Source organism: Pholcus phalangioides, unplaced genomic scaffold, assembly GCF_987345545.1.
Source record: "Pholcus phalangioides strain wild (caught in Gottingen) unplaced genomic scaffold, Ppha-v1.0 ptg000031l_1, whole genome shotgun sequence".
In the NCBI taxonomy this organism is placed as follows: domain Eukaryota; kingdom Metazoa; phylum Arthropoda; class Arachnida; order Araneae; family Pholcidae; genus Pholcus; species Pholcus phalangioides.
The window spans coordinates 6,658,839-6,678,854 of NW_028301621.1; the positions used below are offsets into that span (position 1 = coordinate 6,658,839).

Below are 20,016 nucleotides of genomic sequence, written 5' to 3' on the forward strand. Positions count from 1 at the left end.
GACTTGGTTGAAAGGGTGCAGAGAAGAGCTACGCGTGTCCTTATTGGCACACAGGGCTTGAGTTATGAAGAAAGACTTCATTTTTTGAATATGTTTACATTGGATGAACGCAGGTGTCGAGGAGATATGATCGAAGTGTTCAAAATTTTCAATGGGATGGATAGGATGGACCATGAACTTTTAGTACACCGCCAATCGACTGCTTTTACAAGGGGACACCAGTATCGATTGGTGAGGGACAATGCAAGGTTATGGTGTCGCAGGGAATTTTTCTCTAATAGGGTTGTTAATAAATGGAATAGTTTACCCCCGGAGGTAGTAAATTGTAACACAATTGACACGTTTAAAAAGAAATACGATAAACATGTTGGGGTAAATCGAGAAGCTATCCATTCTTAGAATAAGACAACCATAAGTATTCTTTATGGGCATTGTATAATATTTTATCATGTGTATATATTGTTTGTAATTTGTGTTAATTGCATTTTTAATTGGGTTGCTGTATTTTTGAAACATATGACAACCATATTTTTATGGGCATCTTTTTATCAGCCACCTCGTTGGGCATTTTGCCTGTTGTGGCGTTGTATTTGTATTTGTATTTGTATTTTTCGTCTAAGAATATTAGTTATCGATGGAATAATAGAACACACATACACGTATGTAGAAAACACTCGAACCCCCCCCCCCCCAGTAACGTCGTTTATTTTGATCATGGCGTAGAAATTTTACTTCGGTTCTTGTGAGTTATTCCACAGAACGTGTTTTCTTTACTCATATTCCAAGATGAAAGAATCTCTTCTTTCTACTACTCTTTTAATATATAAGCTCCTAATTCATTTTTATTTCTAAGGCATAGCATATTTTTTATTTTATTTTGCGGAACTGAGAGAGTCGCCTGAAGGATCGTCAGAGATTAACAATGTGGGGGGGGGGGGCGGGAGAAGAGAATGAAAACAACAAAATGGAGTGTGAGTGGAAGAAACACGTTGGGAATTGAAATTCATGACTTGTTATTTCTTAGCTTCGAGTATAGGGGAAAACTAAAAAATAACATAAAGTAATGTTTGAGTGAAGGTAGTACATTACTGTAGAAGAACGCAGAGGGAAAAAGAAGTTTAGAGTACTCCGTAAAGAGGATTTCTGTACGTGCAACTGCAAAGAATCGATAATTTCATTCGATTCTTGTTCCCGTCTCTTACAAGCGACTGAAGTCTTTTCCTCTCTCTGAGTCTTATGTTTTACTGAACATCTTTTTTTTCCCAAATAAAAGTATAGTAAAAAGTCTCGAGAAATATACATACAATTCGAAAAAAAGGGGGTTTTAGGAGACTGCTGCTACTGCGAGATACGGGATCTGCGAGTTCGAAATTGGTTGTTTCCACATCGAAAGAGACCCAAGAATTTTTTGAGCGTGAAAAATATTCCATTTTTATTGCGAGACATTTCTCGAGACTGGGATTATATTTTATATAGGGACGGGTATTATGTCATAGTATGACGATTTGCCGAAGTTGTCAAACAGTTTCGTCGCGATATCTAAACGCTTGAATTTCATGAGAGTTCCATTTTTCCAGCTTAACATTCATTACGAGATTGTCACGAACTTTGGAAGTTGATTGATAATATGGAAAGCGCAAATGAAATTTCGAAATTTCCTATGTATTTTATATATAAAAAAAATAAAAATGGCAATCATACTTCGATCGACGGTCGTTAGAACAGCCCTTCGTTCCACAGAAAACGGACGTTATACTGAGAGGTAGGAACGTTTTAAAAAAATTAGCTTCGTAAGGGAAATTTATACCCTGACGGAATAAAAATTGTATTCACTCTAGCGTGTCAGCAGTTGCAGTGCAAATGCATCAGGTAGGAAAATGATGAAACTTTTTAATAATTAATTACATGCATGTATGCATCGAATTCTTCAACACTAGGGGTCACGGTGAAACAGGATTTCGGCAAACGAAAACCACTGATTTTCTACAAGTCTTTGCAGAAAAAAAAAATAAAACGGGACAGAGCTGAGTGCGGACATAGTATTGGATTGATATATTTTTGTAGGGCATTAAATTGGGTGCATAGGAAGCAGGGGGTTGTGGCATTTTACTGGCGAACCGTTGATCAATTAGAAAACTTCCAATTAGTAAAAGTTTCCAAATAACGTGTAGTACTCAGATATGTCATTCATGCCTAAAGTTGTATAGTTATCAAAACTCAATTAGAAAGTTGTTGCCCTGTCTCTCCTGATGAAAAAAATCCTGTTTCTAAGTGTTCACTGTTCAATAAAAATTTTAGAATATAATTTTACATTTTCAACAGTTTCCTTTTTTTTTTATGAAGGCGCATGTATTCGTGGCTCCAAAAATGCATTAGTGAACGATAATAAATCAACATCACCGATCACATGGCTTAGGTTCATTACGAGCGGGAATCGTAAAAAAATTCGAATAAGCGAACGTTTTTTTTAACAGCTTTCTGATGCGAAGATGGATTTAGGGAAGAGAGAAAATTCAACTGCCTATGCGGGGAATCGAACCCACGTCCTCTCACTCGCCGCGTGAACGCATTGGACACATCGGGTTTCACATCGCATTGATTACATATATCGCACATCTCAAAAATAGGGGACCGTCGTAAAATTATATGTTACGTGCAGCAGCATGATATTGCAACTTCTGCAGAAATCATGTTTCTGAGCCGATGACTACATTTGCTACGTTTATACGTTTATGTCCCTTCTTCAAATAAAAGCGGAATATTTTTTCAAGGCAACTATGTATTTCATCATTATGAGGTGAGGTCATGTATACATTGTCCATATGGAAAATGTAACATGTTACAACGTAGAATTTATGAGCGTCGGATTAGCTGGGTTCTAGAATATTTGTTTTTTTTATTATTGTTTTTGTTTTGAGATAGTATCAATTTTTTTATTATTATCATAAATGCTCAGTCCCGATGTGATCACGTTTAGCGACGTTCACTATATTAGGTGCAGTTTACCATTTCACCAACTTGTAGGATGAGCAGCCAATTAAGTCTCCTAAAAACAACCTCTCAAATATAATAGTTTTGTTATTTTGACGGCATGGAAGAATACCAACCACAGCTTCGTGGATGAGGGGAAAAAAATACTGTATACAGAGTAGAGATCATTTCCAAGAGAGAAACGCGCAGCTTTAATGGCCTTTGGCGAACGAGCTTGAGAAATATGAATGTGACCCTAGAGGAGGATTACACGGCTGTGCGTACAGAACTCGTTGTATGTTATTACCACCCCAGAAAAAAAAACACACACAATGGAAACTAAGGAAGAATAATTGTTGGAAGGAGGAGAAAAGTTCCCGTAAAAACAAACAAGAAAAGACAAACTAAATGGTAGAAAAATGTTGGAGTGAGGGAATCACTGAACCAAAGAGCGAAAGAATTATTTAATTTGTTGTTATCCTATGACACGTTTTACGCAAAACAGAGAAGGTTTTAAATTATCGTTGCACGTAAATAGAGTTGTATTCGGGAACACCGTTTGGCCCCTTAAGGCTGGGTCATTGGTATCCTTCGCGTTTATTCGAATTTGACTGCAATAAATGTTCATTTCTTCTTTCTTTCCATGCCGTTTGTAAACGTTTAATACATCACAATACAATGCTGCGAAAAAAACAAAAACAAAAATATTTTCTACGGATCAACTCATGTTAGTAATAAATAGAGCCCGGATTATATGCAAATGCATATGCACATATGGCATTTTGGCCTTTTTTAGCGTTAATGCATATAAATGCATAAAATCAAAGAATTTTCTGTATAAATGCATATTTTTGAAGGTTTAATTGCTCACGCAATTATTTTATAATTTTTCAAATAAATATTGTTCATAATATTTTGATAACATCTGTTTTTTTTCCCGCAGGTGAAATATAGTGAATTAATACATATTTTACGAATATTAACCGTTTTAATGTAAGGCTATTTCTAGAGATATGTCAAAGTGTTACATTTTTTTTTTTTTTTTTTGATATAGTGTCGAAATTCTTTTCTTACTAGTATTTTCTTCGTTATTGAGCAGCTACTACAAACTAAAAATTGAAAAATGCCTGAATAAAAAATATGTAGAAGTTATTTGCATATGCTGTATATATATATATACAAAAAGATTTATTTCAAGAAAATGGAAAAAAATTGAATTTTATATGAGAGTGAAAAATGTGTATTATGAAATATTCCTGTAACTTTGTATATTTTTTTATTTTATATTTCTCATGCTGCTTTGAGCTTATAATCTGAAGCTCTGTATATATTTTTTCGAATATTGTATTTTTAACATTTTTTCATTGTCTGTTTTTCGTCCAACATGTTTTTGAGAGGGCAGGCGTCGGGAAACAGGGCCGTCATTTCAACTTTTTCCAGGGTTGATCATTTGATCATTTTTGTCGCACCACGGTCATTTTCTGCACACGAGGGCTAATTAGACCGGAACCTACAATTTATTGCCGATTCCGAACGGCAGGCTTGTTTTTCATACTCATCGGGAGGTTGGTGCGCTAACCCCTCGATGGGGGACTCCCTGCGGTAGCAATTTTTGCTGCGGTCAAGTCGCCGTTTTTTGTTGTACCCCTGTGTCAGGAAAGTTTTCTGACAAGGACGAACTGGGTATCGAACTCGCGACACCTCTAAACATCCTTTGGTACTTTAGGCGAGCATCTTATCGACCGGGCTACCGCGCCCTTTTTCCAGGGGGAGGGAACAAAGCACGTGTACTCTCAATGTATGTATATATATATATTTGTACATATATATATATATATATATATACATCATTTTCAGTGTATTTTCAAAAGCCAGGAGAGGGGCTGGAACAAGGGTTCATTCAGGCATAGCCACCCTTCAGAAACGCTTACACTTTTCGAACCATGCATGGGGTTCCCCGATGAAGACCCACTGCATAGGTTCTATTACACTCTCATAAAATGCGGTATATATATACCGTATAAATATGCGTATATATATATATACCACATTTTACATATGCGGTATATATATATATATCGCACATATGCAAATAACTTCCACATATTTTTTACTATATGACATAGTGAAAGTGATGATAAGTATTTCATCACTTATGTGAATACATATGCACTGAGAAATAGAAAAGATGCCTCTTAAAAACACATCTGGTCTTTTTTGCACGGTGATTCTTTTTTATGATATTTTCTCAAGATTTTTCAAGATTTCTAATGCTATTTTGGAGTGTTTAATGCATATATTTCGAGATTTTCAGTGCATATTTTGTCATTTTAAGTGCTCATTTTGTAATTTAAGTGCTCATTTTGTAATTTAAGTGCTCATTTTGCAATTTAAGTGCTAATTTTTGCATTTTTAAGTGCTAATTTTTGCATTTTTAAGTGCTTATTTGCATATTTTTAGAGCATATTTTGCTCATAAATATGCTTTTTTGTGCATATAATCTGGGCTCTAGTAATAAACATATCCAGGATGTATATTGCTTTCGAAGAACATAATATAAGGCCGGTTCCACACTCACAGCCGCTGAAATACTTGTTTTTGAGGTGTTCCGAGGACATTTTGCGACGCTTTGGACAATATTCCTTAATGTTGATTTGTTTCAAGCATATGATTTTTTGAAATCAATTAAATATTCTTATTTAATGAGAAACATTTTGAATATTCGATCATGATAATGGGCAGTGGAATAGGAGCTCAAAGGGGTGGACATGTTCGCTTAAGGGGAGTCCTGGGGTTATTGCACAATAAAAGAAAACTCTGAAAGAAGGCTTTTATTGTTTTGGTTTCGCGCACCCGAGTATTTTGTTAGCTAATCAATTCATGCGGAAAATTACTATGCACGTTCACACAGTCTGCAAGCGTCCTGATGCCGTTTCTCTCGTGAGCATTCCTCTGACAAATTTCCAATGAATTTGTAAATGCGGGAACGTGTAAATATGGGAATTGTGCTGCGAACAGGTTTCGAACTTAGATCCTCACGATGAGTCATACAGGATTCTCACACAACAGCTTTGCTGTACACATTAATGTTCACATTCTGATTAGGATTCAATTGATATCGATCTCTAAATGTTACTTGATACAATAAGTCAGTATGTTATCGTCCAGGGCTACACCGTTAAGAATGCTGTTATGATGTACACTATATCAAAGCATTCCCTACATGATCTCCAGACACTTATTGAGGAGTCAAGAATTCAGGTAGTCAAGAAAATATTTATTCGTGAAATATGACATTTTTCAGATTCATGAAATTTGGGAATTTTCATGCTGACTTGCGGAACGTGGAATCAATTAATACCTTTCCAACCGGTTCCATGAGCAGTGGATATCGTTTTTATTTTCATCATCACATAGTTTTAACAAGGAGAAAGTACAAAGTCTGGAGAAAATCGGAAAGAAAGAATTATTCACTTTTCAAGAATTCAACGACATCGTCCAAGAACTTGTCCTGTTCCTCAAACATTAGCATGTGTCCGCTTTTCTCGTACATCTTCACTCGCAATCCCGGGTTCAGTCGAAGTGACCGTTCGAGGTACTCATCTCTGCAATGAATTAAAAGCGTTTCAAAATCTGTTTCACATCAAAAACTGCATAATTGGAGTCTTATATTTTTTGAAAAATCTTCCGCTTCCCGAGTTAAAATACCCATCCGAGAGAAAGTTTAGTTCTTTCTCTCACTCAACCGTATTTCTTTGGTGCCTAATGGATATAAAAGCGTTTTCTCGCAGCCCACTAATTGTGTAATTAATTAGCTGCTCTTAATTTATGTTTCACTTATTGGGAAATTACTATTTTTTGAAATTTTATTAGAAGAGAATGGCGGTTATAACTTTAAATGACTGTTTGGATCATTCTAATGATCTCTAATGATAAAATATCAAGTGTCGCATTTTATATGATTAGCTCGGAATTATTCTTCCCAAAATCATTCCATTCAGAAAGTCGTTATTGTTTTTGTAAACAAGCGCCACAAAATAGAAATTCGAAATGCTTACAGCACAAATACATTGTCTGCAGACCTGATGAGCAGAATTTCTCCTTGGTAAGTCACTTCCGGTTGAACGTAGAACTCAAGAGTTTCGGCGGCGTGCAGTAAGATATCGAAGTCGATGGTCCATTTGAATTTACCATCTTCTTTGGTCAGGTCGTGCGCTGCTTTCCTCATGAAAACTGCTTTCTGTAAATTGAAGGGACAGATATCGAATAAATTTGTGCACAGCCAAGTCATACGCAATCGATGTTCGACGACAAAAAAAATTAATCGATTCTCTTACGGCTGGGAATCCTCGACCCAGATTTATTATTTTCGATTTTGCTTGCAAGAGTGACATGTCTTTACGGAGCTGGCCGAGAAGCCTTTTCTGGCTCATCACCGTCTTCCTGGTGTATGCGATGGCCTTTTTGACGTAACTGGCGCAGTCCGGAAGATGATCAACCATCACTATCTTTTCAACGGCTTTCGGCTGAAAACGAAAAGAAAAAGAAAACATTAATAGCTAACATCCAAATAACTTTTGAGTGGAAATGAATTACCGATTCATAACGTATGTCATGAACATTTGAATTACATGCAAATAACGTCACGGTACTAAACGCTAATACAGAAGAAATTTAAAGTTTAAAGATTCTATATTTTTGAAGGTTCTTTATTGCGTTTAAGGTTTCGGATCAGAATCATACTAATGAGCATCTTTTTTTTTACCAAAGAAGTGACCCGACGCAGAGGCTGAAGTTCGCTGAAAGACTCCTTCAATGAGACTTTTATCTGAATAATATGCCGAGGTGAACTCGGAAAGAAAAGTCTACTGTTCTCCACCGAGAACTGAACCCAGTCCTTCTGCCAACCGGGCAAGCGCGCAATCCGTATATACCACTCCTTCCTCATTTATGCTCTGTGACATGGCGCACTCAAGTAGAGGCTGAGTTGCTTCCCCTAAACTTGAGTAAAAATTCCCACTCTTGCTGCCACTGTTTCCTCTATAAATGGTGGCAGTAGTGAGAAGGAGAAGGAATTGTCATGTATTAAATAGGCACCCTATTTTGCTCATAAGGGAAGTTTAACTTAAATCTTTCCAAGTAAAGATACCTCTACACATGCTCATTCCTTTGACCGGATGTAGAGGCACCTTGAATGAGCCTCGAATAAGCAGCACAAGCTTCTGTTTGACGAGCCAACCTTGTCTCTCTCATCGCCATTTCTGATCGGATTCCGCAGGAATATCTGGAGTAGCTCAAAAACAATGTCTATCACTTTCAAGAGCTACGGAGGTCGCGCAGTAGAGCAGAATAAATACCAATACTTTCAGGTCTAACAGTTTTCGCGCTCACAAAATGAAATTAATTAAGATGTTTTTAAAGTTTATGATCTCATCACTTGAAGTTGATGACTAGGGACACGTAAATTTAGCAAGCAAAAAAATCAAAATTTCACAAAAAAGTTTTGAAATTGGGAATTTCACATTTATTCGCTAAAAAACAAACAAAAAAAATAATTTCAAATTAAAAATTTGGCATTTGTTCACTAAAAATGACAGATTTTTTTTTGCAACGTACAATTACGACTATTTCTTAATTACAGCATGTTTTTAATTGAAATTGATAACTGCCCTTGAATTTTCCAGGGCATTTTCAACTTGCCAAACTAGGCTAGTCAGTTTGTTATGTGTTATTTGTAAGACGCTTCATACAAAATATAGGCAGTTCCGTGTTTACTATCACTGTTTCTTTGTTTCACATACATTCTTTGTATCACACTGATACAACTTTTTCCCGTGAATAATCGATTATCCGAACACCTCCAGTCCCCCAATTGTTTCGGATAATCGATGCTGTACTGTACCTATCAAAATAGTTTGGTTTAAACCCCCCCCCCCCGTATAATTTTGAGCCCTTTCGAATCAACTTACGTTCTCCATAGCTACAATGTGAGCTCCCACGCTAGAATAGCTATGACAGACGAATGATGCCTTGTCTATCGCATGGTCTTGCATAAACTTTTTCAGGTCCGGCGCGTTATCTTGCGGTCCATTGAGAGTACATGTTCTGGGACTTGTACCGTGGTGTCGTAAATCCAAAGAATACACCTGTAGTGTCAGGGGGGGGGGGAAACATTTTATAAGAATATATTTAGTATATAATGCATATATATGATAAATAAATAAAGAAATACATTTATTTATTTTATTTCATTTTAATTTAATTTGAATTTTTATTTATTTATTTTGAAGCATTTTATATGTATATAGGGGAAAACGACCTATAATGAGATACTTTTTCTAAAATAGCTTTGCTGATTCCCTGATGAACAATTTCGTAATCATAAAATTGATTTTGTACAGTATAAATATACCTGATTTGAAATATTGAGTAAATTTTCAGAAAAAAATATTGCAAGCACATACTCAAAAAATGATTTTATTAAAATGTTCGAATCGGGTGTTTTTGGAACAGGTTGCCCAATATGAGACAACAAGGGTTCCTAATATGAGGCACTATCTCATATTGTGCAGTCACACTAAGGAACATTTGCATGAAACATAAGTTATTTATTGAATTTAACTAATCGTGAAAATTGAAAAGATAGTATAACAAATTAAACTTTTTTTACGAATAACAAACATTGCACAAAAACACTGATTCTTTAATTTCTCCACAATCCTCGTGAGACCATCGAGAGCATAGCATACATCTTGCCCACTTCTCCCCATGGGTGTCCTCTGAAAATCGGGTTGAACAGAACATGCATTCTGGATTCGAGTCATCGTAATTAAAATCTGAGTCCTGTAGAGGTGGTTCTTCTTCATCGCACGTTTCGTCTTCACTCGAAAATCTTGTTTTTTATTCTTAGTTTTAGCCGACTCTTTAAAGGTACAGTTCCACCAGAGTGGGCTAGGGGACCCTTGGTAAGATAATTAATGTTAAAGATAATAAAAAGTCTTTGGCAGGACATAAACCGCAAAAACCACAGCCGGCGTGAAGGAAATCCCGTACTTGTCCGGACAAGTCGGTCCATCCATTACTTGACAACATGTACATTAACTGCACATGGCTGTGTCCGCTGCTGAAAATGCCACACTCTGGATCAGAGAGATTTTTAAAAACAAAAGTTTAGTAAATAAAGTCAAGAAAATAATTAGATGGATAGAAGACAATGAAGACAAAATGATCCCACGGACGCCTTATCAGCCTATAGCACAAGTACAAACTGCACCACCTCGCCGCTCACAAAGAAAAAAGAAACTGATCAACTACAATGAAGACTGACGGATAGCACAAGACAAGTATAATGTCATGGAAATCAAACGATTTAAATTGAGGATGAAATCGATTATGAATTTTAATCAATAATCTAATTTTAGAACAATAATCTAGAATTCTAGATAATCGTAAATATTTTACATTTTTTATAAAAATTGAAAAAATCTGTGTATTTGAATGCAATTTGTGAAAAATTATTCTCACGAAAAAATATTTTCTCTTTTTCTTTGGTACAGAAAAAAAAATATTTCAATTTACTGTCGATAGAGGACATGGCACGAAAGCAAATCAATGGAAATCACAGTTTTGTAAAATGTAGATTGTACGATTAACATCTCATTTCTGAAATTTCCCGTTAGTGGTACTTATATAAGGTTTTCATTGTGGCGCCCTGAATCGCCTGCAAAGGCTTTACGAACGTTTCGGACACGGAACAGAATGAAGGAAGTTTCGGGTACAAGGTTCTGTGATTTGTTTTCGCATCGCGTACTCTTTCAACAAAAATTTATTTTTTTCGTCCAGAATGAAAAATTCCCGTCATGACAACAACTTTCTGCCTCATTCAAATATACAAATTGAAATCATGGAGTTTTTTTTTTTTGGACAGAATAATTTGTAATAATGTGAGCTATTATTAATAGCTCACATTTTAGTATATAGAGGACAATGCACAAAAGAAAATGAATTTTGAGGAATTTTGACCCTGAACCGTTCTTTAATCTCTTTTGTGCACGAAACGTTCGTTAAGCTTCAGCCGGCGATTCGTGGCTGAGGTAAAACAACCTCACTAACAGTCTAACAGTACTTCATCCACCAATGCCAACATCACAATGTAAACCTTATGTAAACGCAAAATGCAGAAATGCGCTGTTAATTGTACACCTGCATCTTAAAGAACTGTGATTTGATTTTGTTCAGTGCCAGCTATTGGAAAAAAATGTTTCTTCTTTCATTCAAATAAAAAAATAATCCTCTTCATGAGAATAACTTTTTTTGCAAACCACATTTATATGTATATGATGAATTTGTTTAATTTTTATGAATTTTGAACTTTTTGCGAATTTATCTTCATTTAATTTTCGTTTATTTTTTTCAACCCTAATTGTGATCAGGTGGAATATTTTTAGGTGCAACAAAAGACTGTGCGGATTGGGATTTTTAACGGTTCTTTTTTTCTTTTGAAACGTCACTCGGTGTTACCTTTCTGCGATTCACCATTGCACGAAATTCTTAGTTAAGAAATATTTAGTTTAAAAAACACAGATGGCTACGGGAATAAAAATCCGTTCGTGAATTGCCAAAAAAATAAATAAAAAATGGATGGAAAAACGCAAACGAGGAAACTCTTTCTTGTGATTATCAAATAAAAGAAGTCAAAACCAATTTAAGATTAATAAAGTGTTTTCCCTCGACATCAAAATAGTTTGAAGAACTTCGTCATATTTAAAAAAAAGAAGTAAGAAAACTATACAAGATATACAGGGGGCGCGGTTGCCCGGTCGATAAAATACTCGCCTAAAGTACCGAAGGATGTTTAGACGTGTCGCGAGTTCGATACCCGGTTCGTCCTTGTCAGGAAACTTTCCTGACACAGGGTACAACAAAAAACGGCGACTTGACCGCAGCAAAAAATTGCTACCGCAGGGAGTTCCCCCCATCGAGGGGTTAGCGCACCAACCTCTCGATGAGTATAAAAACAAGCCTGCCGTTCGGAATCGGCAATAAATTGTAGGTCCCGGTCTAATTAGCCCTCGTGTGCAGAAAATGACCGTGGTGCGACAAAAATGATCAATGATCAAGATATACAGAAGACTGAGGAGATAGAGATTTTCCTACGCTAGAGCGTATATATGCCGCTCTAGCGAAGGAAAATCTCTATCTCCTCTGTAGCTTAGTGGTCAGAGCACTCGTCCGGCAATCGAGGGACCCGTGTTCGACTCCCGGTAGAGGCAGAGATGAGTTTTTTCCTTCCTTAAAAAATTTACATCTCAAATAATAAATATCTTCACAACATCCAGTCTTCTGTATATCTTGTATTAACAAGTGGAGAGCGACATTCATGTTATATAAGAAAACTATATTTACGGAAATGGTTTCGCTTTCTGATTAGCAAATCACTCACTTTCCTGCTAGTTCTTTCGCACATAATTTTGACAATTTCCCGAAACATTTCCCTGTTCCACAGGAAGCCGTGCAGAAATATTATCGGTGGAAGTTCCTTGTCGTTTTCGGATCGCACCGGATTGAATTCGTCATAATCCAAAACTAATGCGTCTTCCATATTCATGGTGTGTACTGTGAATTGAAGGATGAAATAGTAATAATTATCCTCGGCTGTTTTTCACCATAAATTGTAGCAGTATAGAGATTTTGTCACGAGAGAGATTGAGACACTCCTGTTACATATCATTTATACATTGTGGAGTAGTTTCAATATTTCAGTTCAAGACCACAAAATTTTATAATTCTATACAAAGACGAATGTTTCAGATATTTTGGCAGATTTTTTTGGCTTAAATCAAGAATGTTTGATACCGTCGCTGTTGTGGTCACCAATGTTTTCATTGTAGGTGTCTAATCAACATTTATTCGTGTAGGACAAGGGTGCAGCGCAACCTTTTCAGTCTGCGGGCGAGATATGCGGTATTTTTGCTGCTCACCGGCCAGAAATTTCTACATGTACGGGTGATCGTATAACCCCTATTTTATGAGACATTACCGTAATTTTGGCCGGCTCAATGTTTTTTCATAAAATGTCCGATTTTCTGCTCATTTTTAATCAGGCTTGTTTATTTTTTGAGATCAAGAAATCAGGATCATTTTCATGTCTTATAAATTACTGCCTTTGATTTTTTTTCTTATTTTTCGTTTGATTGGTTACTTTACTGGCATTTGATAATTTCTTCGCTGTAATTGGCAACTTTACTGCTTTCTATAATTTCTTTCGGCTGTAATTGGCAACCTTATTTGCATTTGACAATTTTTTTTAGGCGAAAGGTGGTAAAAACTCGTATGGATCACGATTTATCGCATTTCTCTAACGTAAATATGATCAATCTATATATTTATCGTGCTGTGGATTCTTTTCTACCGGAAGACATACATTTCGCGAGCCGGATGGAACCTCTTGGAGGGCCGTATTCGGCTCTCGGACTGGAAGTTGTGCACCCCTGGTGTAGAACGTCATACAGCCCCCCCCCCTCTGCTTTTGAGTGCGAACAAACATTTTTTTTCGAAGTTCGGTGCCTCTCAACGACTACTTAATCATACATGCACCTCGTAAACATTCCTCAGGGAAACTTTTGACGAATTGGAGCATGCTGGAATTTGTATTGAGAGTGTATGAGTGGCCCTAACGTATATTTATTTTCAGAGTTGTGTTTCGTTTTCTTGTGCCGCTATCTCCTGCAATATTTTAGAATGTTAATGAGTGATGAATGAATTTTCTTGTTTTGTGATTATTGTGTTTTAAATGTTTGCCTACTCACTCAATCAAGGGACGTTTTTTTTTTAATGGGAGACTGGCTTGCATTCACGCCTCGAAGCTTGAAAACTACAGCAAATCACTTAAGTCGATCACCACTGTGCTCGAAAATGGATGCGCGCTCAACGGAATGTCCACACGACAGCAGAGCTGCCATTTCAATCCTTTTCACGATTATATAACTTTCACCGATACACGTTATGAATGGCACAGGAAACGTCACTTAACCCCGTTTAAAATGTCACAACTTTTTTCAATAAGATTTTTTTCTCGATTTTGTGCAGTGTGGCAGTGCTTCCTCCTCTAACTCCGAGAAAAATAAACTGAGGCAGAAAGAAATACTCTCTCTATATATATTTTCTATTATTTATACTTCATTCAAACAAATTCCTAAGCAGAAGGGGGGGGGAGGTGAGTATAGACTTTGTGAACACCATATCTGTTTTTTTTTCTGTTATCAATATTAAAACAAAAGCTGGCTCCGCTCGCTGCCAGTTCATCTGACAGTTTGGGAGGTATGAAAAACAGTGAAAATTATAAATCAGTTACAAATATCAGTTAAAATTTTATATAATCATGCTTGAGTAGGAAAAAAACGCAGTATCTGGGCTCGTCATTGCCGAAATAAGAGAGGTTTTTAGTAAAAGCGAGGTATCTCGTAAATGCCGAAATACAAAGTATGACGCGATATCTCGCCAGCGCAGCTGAGATGGTTAATAGCTGTAAGACAACTGGGATTTTTACAGTGCAAGCGAAAGGCGATAAGCTCAACCACCGCATTTTTAATACTGAAAATCAATGGAAAACATGAGTAATCCCTGTTGTTTGTAGACACTCTGCACTGAGAAATAATAGTTACCAGGGAGCATGTCTAAAGTCGTCGTCTTTTGTACAGAGTAATGTAACTGAGAGTAATGAGTGTGTCTTAACCCTTAACGTCAGGGGTCTCTCTCTTCAACCTTTCAAACATTGCGGACCGTTTTTGAACTTTCCTTGAATCCCGCGGGACATCATATAGTGTCATGCTTCCTTATGTATTTAAAATTGTAAGATGGAAAACCTAGATTGTGTGTATCTATTGCCCCGTGTGCAGTTGGGGTCTTAAAGTTAAAAACAGAGGACGCCAAATTACTGAAGATTTTTTTTATTCTTAAATAATTTTTCTTTCATTAATTCTGAAATTACTTCATAGTTCTGAGATTACTTCTATTATTATGAGGGGTGGAGTTCCAAGCATTTCTATAAATTCGTGCAATTGCGTATATTTTCTTTTAATTTAATCATCTTACAATGTTTTTCACCTATATTCCTAAAAATGGTCGGTGGGCTAAGGTGAGAAGCTCCAAGGGCAACATCTGGTCCGCTACGCCGGTGTTGAAGACCCCCCCTCCCCCGCCATACGTAAAAGGCAAATTCCAAGATTCTCGGAAACATATAGGAAGTTTAGCTAGAATATAGGGACAGAAATCTCTGGGGTTTCCCCGAAACTCACGATCCACGACTATCATGCTGATCAAGCATCTAAAAAAGTCAAACGTGGTAATGACTCGAGTAACACTTATTTAGCCTTAATTAAACGTCAAATTAGGATTGACTAACAGATCTTGAAATTAATCTAGAATGAGATCATGAAGCAAATACACACATTTAGGGACTTACCGTATTCCGAAATTCCTATTCTCAATTGGATTTAATTATTTTGGATTCGTGTATTCAATACTGAAAAGGAAGCGATGGATTGCTGCTGCTTGCTCTCTATATCGATATCTACTCTATATATTTCGATATCCACGACGTGATATCGAAAGCTCAACCCCTGCTAATACGTATATCGACTATGACCCCGATCGTGGCAATTATATTTCAATCAAGTACGTGACTCACAGCAACATCTTCGACCGAATTTATCCTCGTTAAACTTATCCGAGAATAGCTTGAATTAATCGTTAACGAATTATTATTACCTTTTTTACGAGAATTTGACGTCATTTAAATCGTGTGGATATTTTGATGCCTTCGCAAAAGTCGCGTAACGAATGCCGTAACAGTTCTGTCTCGGTTTTGGACTGCATCAGATTGAACTCGTCATAATTCAAAGTTCATGCTTCTTCAATGGTGACGTAGAAACTGTAAATTAAAGAATGGAATGTAATAAAGATCACCCTCTGTGGTTTTTTTTTCAAAATCAACTACAGTGGAACCTCATATTTATAGGTCCGTTATACGACTTCCACAATTTATACGACGTTTGACTTCGGCCTACACGTATCAATATTAAAACAATTCATTTATTCGACTTCTCTCAATTCACTTCGTGAAAAAGTCATTCATATCTACCAAATGCGACCAATATCTGTAGACAGTGAAACGTTGTTCAAACAGTGTTGTGATTGGTTAAGCCTTCCACTTAGAGAGGGGATTCGTGATCGTATAGGAAACAAAGAAATACGCAATTAAAATATCCAAGGGACGAGACGAGAGAAAGTAGTTTTACATAAATAAATTATGTCTCGTGATCATTAAAATACAATTTCGAGTAGCCTACATCGCGGTAGTTAATAATTTAGAAAATAGAGCTCTAAAATCTTAAGATTTAAATCACCTGCCGGATGGCGTAATTGCAGTCCCTACACTCTTAGAAACACAAGAGGCATTAGCACGCCGTTGATTGGTGACTACGAGCAAGAAAGATAAAGAGCCACGAGGGACTGAGTTTACTGAATTTCGATGGGGGGAACGAGTCCCCATCCCCCCCCCCCAAAAAATATTTTTCTTTTATGCTGAAAATATATATTTTTTTTAAATTAAAATTTCGGAGCATTAGTTTATATGTTTATGACGAGTTTTCCCTAGTAGTACATACGGAGTACTAGTAGTACTTAGTACATACGGAGCCTTTCAGACGATGCGAAATGTGCCCGCAACTTGGAAGTGCTCGTGAGGGTCCGGACAGTGTCCGCACATGTCAAAACGGGCTCCGTATCCGCACAAAAGGTTTGTACATTAGGCTAAATGGGGGTATTCACACGACGCGCGTACGGATAGTAATCGCCCGTATTATTGTCTATTTTTAAAAATTATTTTGGCTGGAAATTTTTTGATTATTTGCCGTAATTACCCTCAAAAACACCATATGAAGGACTCTGTTCATTAACAGGAAGTACTTACATACGTCTATCCCTCCGTTTTTATTCTGAGTTAAACAAATGTAGCAACCGTAACTTCCTTTCGTCCATACTTTACAATTTTATACAGTGAAACCTCCCGACAACGCCACTGACGGGACTGTGAAAATGCTGCCACTATTGGGAAGTGACCGTTATTGGGACCGAAATATTATTTAAAAAAAAACACTATAAAATTTGAGATCTTTTACACGTAAAATGATAATTCATTCTGTAATTCATTACGATAATTATATAATTGATTATATTTTAATGCATGATACATTCCCACTTACAATGAAGTGGTTCGCAGAGCATTTTCAGATCACTTAAATGGCCCGCAGCACAACTATAGCACAACTGTATCCAGCTAACATCTGTACCGGGAAAAGGAAGCGTCCATCATTCTTCCCCCGCCCCATAGAGTATTTTTCTTATATAGCGGTATGCATATTTTTTTCCGACTCCGTGTCCATAGTGGCCGTTATTCGGATATTATCTGTAATGTAAAGGCTATGGGATGCATTCGTTTCCAACAAAATGCGGCTGTTGTTCGGAGGTGACCGTTAGAGGAGTGTTTACTGTACTTCAGTAATACAATAAAACTTGAAAAAAAAATTAAATACTTTTATGAAACAGCGCTATTCACGTACGGTGTTCACTGGGTGAAAACAAATTCAGCCTTTAAGATGAGGGCGAAATGCCCACAATTACAAATATGTGCTCGTGTGAAAAGGCATGTGGATCCGAACCTGCGTCCGCATTCGCTCCGTGTGAAAAGGCCCTAAGGCGTAAATACTGTATAACTACTCAAAGTTGATTTCGCACTGTAACACGTTACAACAAAAACTACTTTTGAAAAATTAAATGACGTAAAACGAAAAGAACATTATTAAATGACATAAATGACGAAAGCAAAGCAACTACTCCACTGCAAGTAGTCAACTGAATGGTTCTGAAGAGTTTCCCCTGGCGCTTTCGCAAGATAGCAGCTCTGTACATGCGAATTGGAGAAGGGGACGAATTTATGGCAGGTGACGGATTTCGGGCAGTTACCCTGAACATTCATTTTGACATTAAACCTCGGAAATAGCTAACAGAACTTAACGTTCTTCTAGAATGAGACCATGAACTTATTTCATGGACTTACCGAGTTCAGATATATTCCTATTTAATAGGGTTTGATTACATGTATTCAGTAACACTAAAAAGGAAGCGATAGATCACTGTTGTTGCCGACTGCTCTTTCCGACTTGATATCAAGAGCTCAACCATTGTAATAACTTAATTTGCGAGTTCGGCAATTATATTTCGATTAAGTACATGCCCTCACAGTAACATCCCGAAGCAGATTTATTATCCTCATGAACTCAAAGCAAAACTTCAGAAATATAGTCCACGGTGCTTAATATGATTACATCGGGATTTCTCATAACAATAACCTAATGATAACTATACGTGAAAAAAGTCCCGTTTGTAATGGTGACCATACATTCCGTTTGGTCAAACGAACCTATGGTTAACACACGTTGGCAAGATAAGATGACTATTTTTTCCCACATAATTAGTTGCAAAATGTTCAATCGTTTCCCTTTTTTCCCATTCTTTATAAAACGGGACTTCTTTTCTTTCCATAAAACTAAAATCTAAAAATTTTTGTTACTCAGCAATTGTGAGGTGTTACAATGGAACTTTCTAATGCATATAACGACTACGGCATTTTTGTTAATGTACAGTGCGTTTCATAGATGTCTTTTTCTGAGAGAAAGTCTCTCAGAAAAATGAAATTTGAATCTAGTCAATTGAAAGAAGCTGATCAAGAACTGAAGGAAAATTCATTCTTCTTGGTCATGCATTTGCCTTCTCTTATAGAAAGGCCATTGCAGAAGTAGCTCCAGATGTGTATGAATCTTGGCGAATATTACGGTCAAATTACGATATTAACTTCAGAAACTGTTAACAAGAGAGGGGAAGAGATAACATATTGTAACCTCCTACATAGTCTCATAGCTTGATAACGATAACTTACAAGGAGAAAAAATAAGTTTGATTAACCTTAGCTTCAGAATGCGAAAAACAAACTTTCGACGGGAAAATTTTTGATATCATTATCCGAGGTCGCGATAACTATAAACGGTTTCCCCCATTTTATGATATTGGTCCGTTCCTTACTTAAGTTATAACAATTCCCGAATGACAGCATTATCCATGGTCCTAATAAGGGGCGTCGACTGTGAATTACACCCTCCGGAAATCCAAGGCAGACTCATCATCCGTCATTACCGTGACGTCAGTATTATCGCTTTATGTCAAAGTCGAGTTGCTATATCATCGCTGACGAATAACATCTTCCTTTGCCAATCTTTGCTAAGTTCGCAATCCGTGCGGCAACTCCATATTGCACATTAATGGCGGACGATCAGTCCGCTTGGGATTTCAAGGTCACTTTGTACAGTTTGAATAAACCGTAAAAACCTGTTTTTTTCTTATATTGACTTTCATGACCTGAAAATGCCTCTCGAAACATGATGGAAAATACATGTTGCACTCATCTTGCTAAAGAATTTTGTCCGAATTAATTAAACGGTTTCAATATACCCGTGTATACACAAGTAGCCTTTTGCATCATAATTTAAATCTGAAAATAATTGTGATAAATGGCTAAATACATGCTTAATTAAACTATTACTATCCACTAATGAATCGCGTAACCATTCCTTAGGAGAAATTCTTGGTAAAAAAATTGGTACATGAAGGAACGTGTGTGTGTGTGGCCCTAACGTGTTTATGTTGTCAGTTATGCTTGTTTCGTGTTATATCGGCGCTGCCATCTTTCTCACATATTTTGAAGTGAAAATGACAAATACAAGATATACGGAAGACTGGATGTTGTGAAGATATTTATTATTTGAGATGTTAATTTTTTAGGGAAGGAAAAAACTCATCTCTGCCTCTACCGGGAGTCGAACCCGGGTCCCTCGATTGCCGGACGAGTGCTCTGACCACTAAGCTACAGAGGAGATAGAGATTTTCCTTCGCTAGAGTGTATATATGCCGAACGGAACCGTGCAATGGACG

At 36.8% G+C, this 20,016-nt stretch overlaps 1 protein-coding gene across 3 annotated transcripts; it reads right to left on the reverse strand.

Annotated features, from left to right (window-relative positions):
- Window positions 1-6,226: 6,226 nt before the first annotated feature.
- On the reverse strand, window positions 6,227-15,615 carry LOC149067054 (uncharacterized). 3 transcript variants are annotated; one of them, XM_089252898.1, is made up of 6 exons: window positions 15,434-15,615; window positions 12,413-12,585; window positions 8,940-9,116; window positions 7,308-7,496; window positions 7,029-7,210; window positions 6,227-6,575 (listed from the first exon to the last, which is right to left on the reverse strand). In XM_089252898.1, exons 2-6 carry the CDS (start codon window positions 12,575-12,577, stop codon window positions 6,437-6,439), a joined length of 852 nt encoding a protein of 283 aa, XP_089109024.1. In that variant the 5' UTR covers window positions 12,578-12,585; window positions 15,434-15,615; the 3' UTR covers window positions 6,227-6,436. The 3 variants fall into 3 exon arrangements, with proteins under 3 accessions (XP_089109024.1, XP_089109025.1, XP_089109027.1); XM_089252899.1 differs by having other exon boundaries at window positions 15,420-15,597; XM_089252901.1 differs by lacking the exon at window positions 8,940-9,116 and having other exon boundaries at window positions 15,434-15,597.
- Between the last annotated feature and the right edge of the window lie 4,401 nt (window positions 15,616-20,016).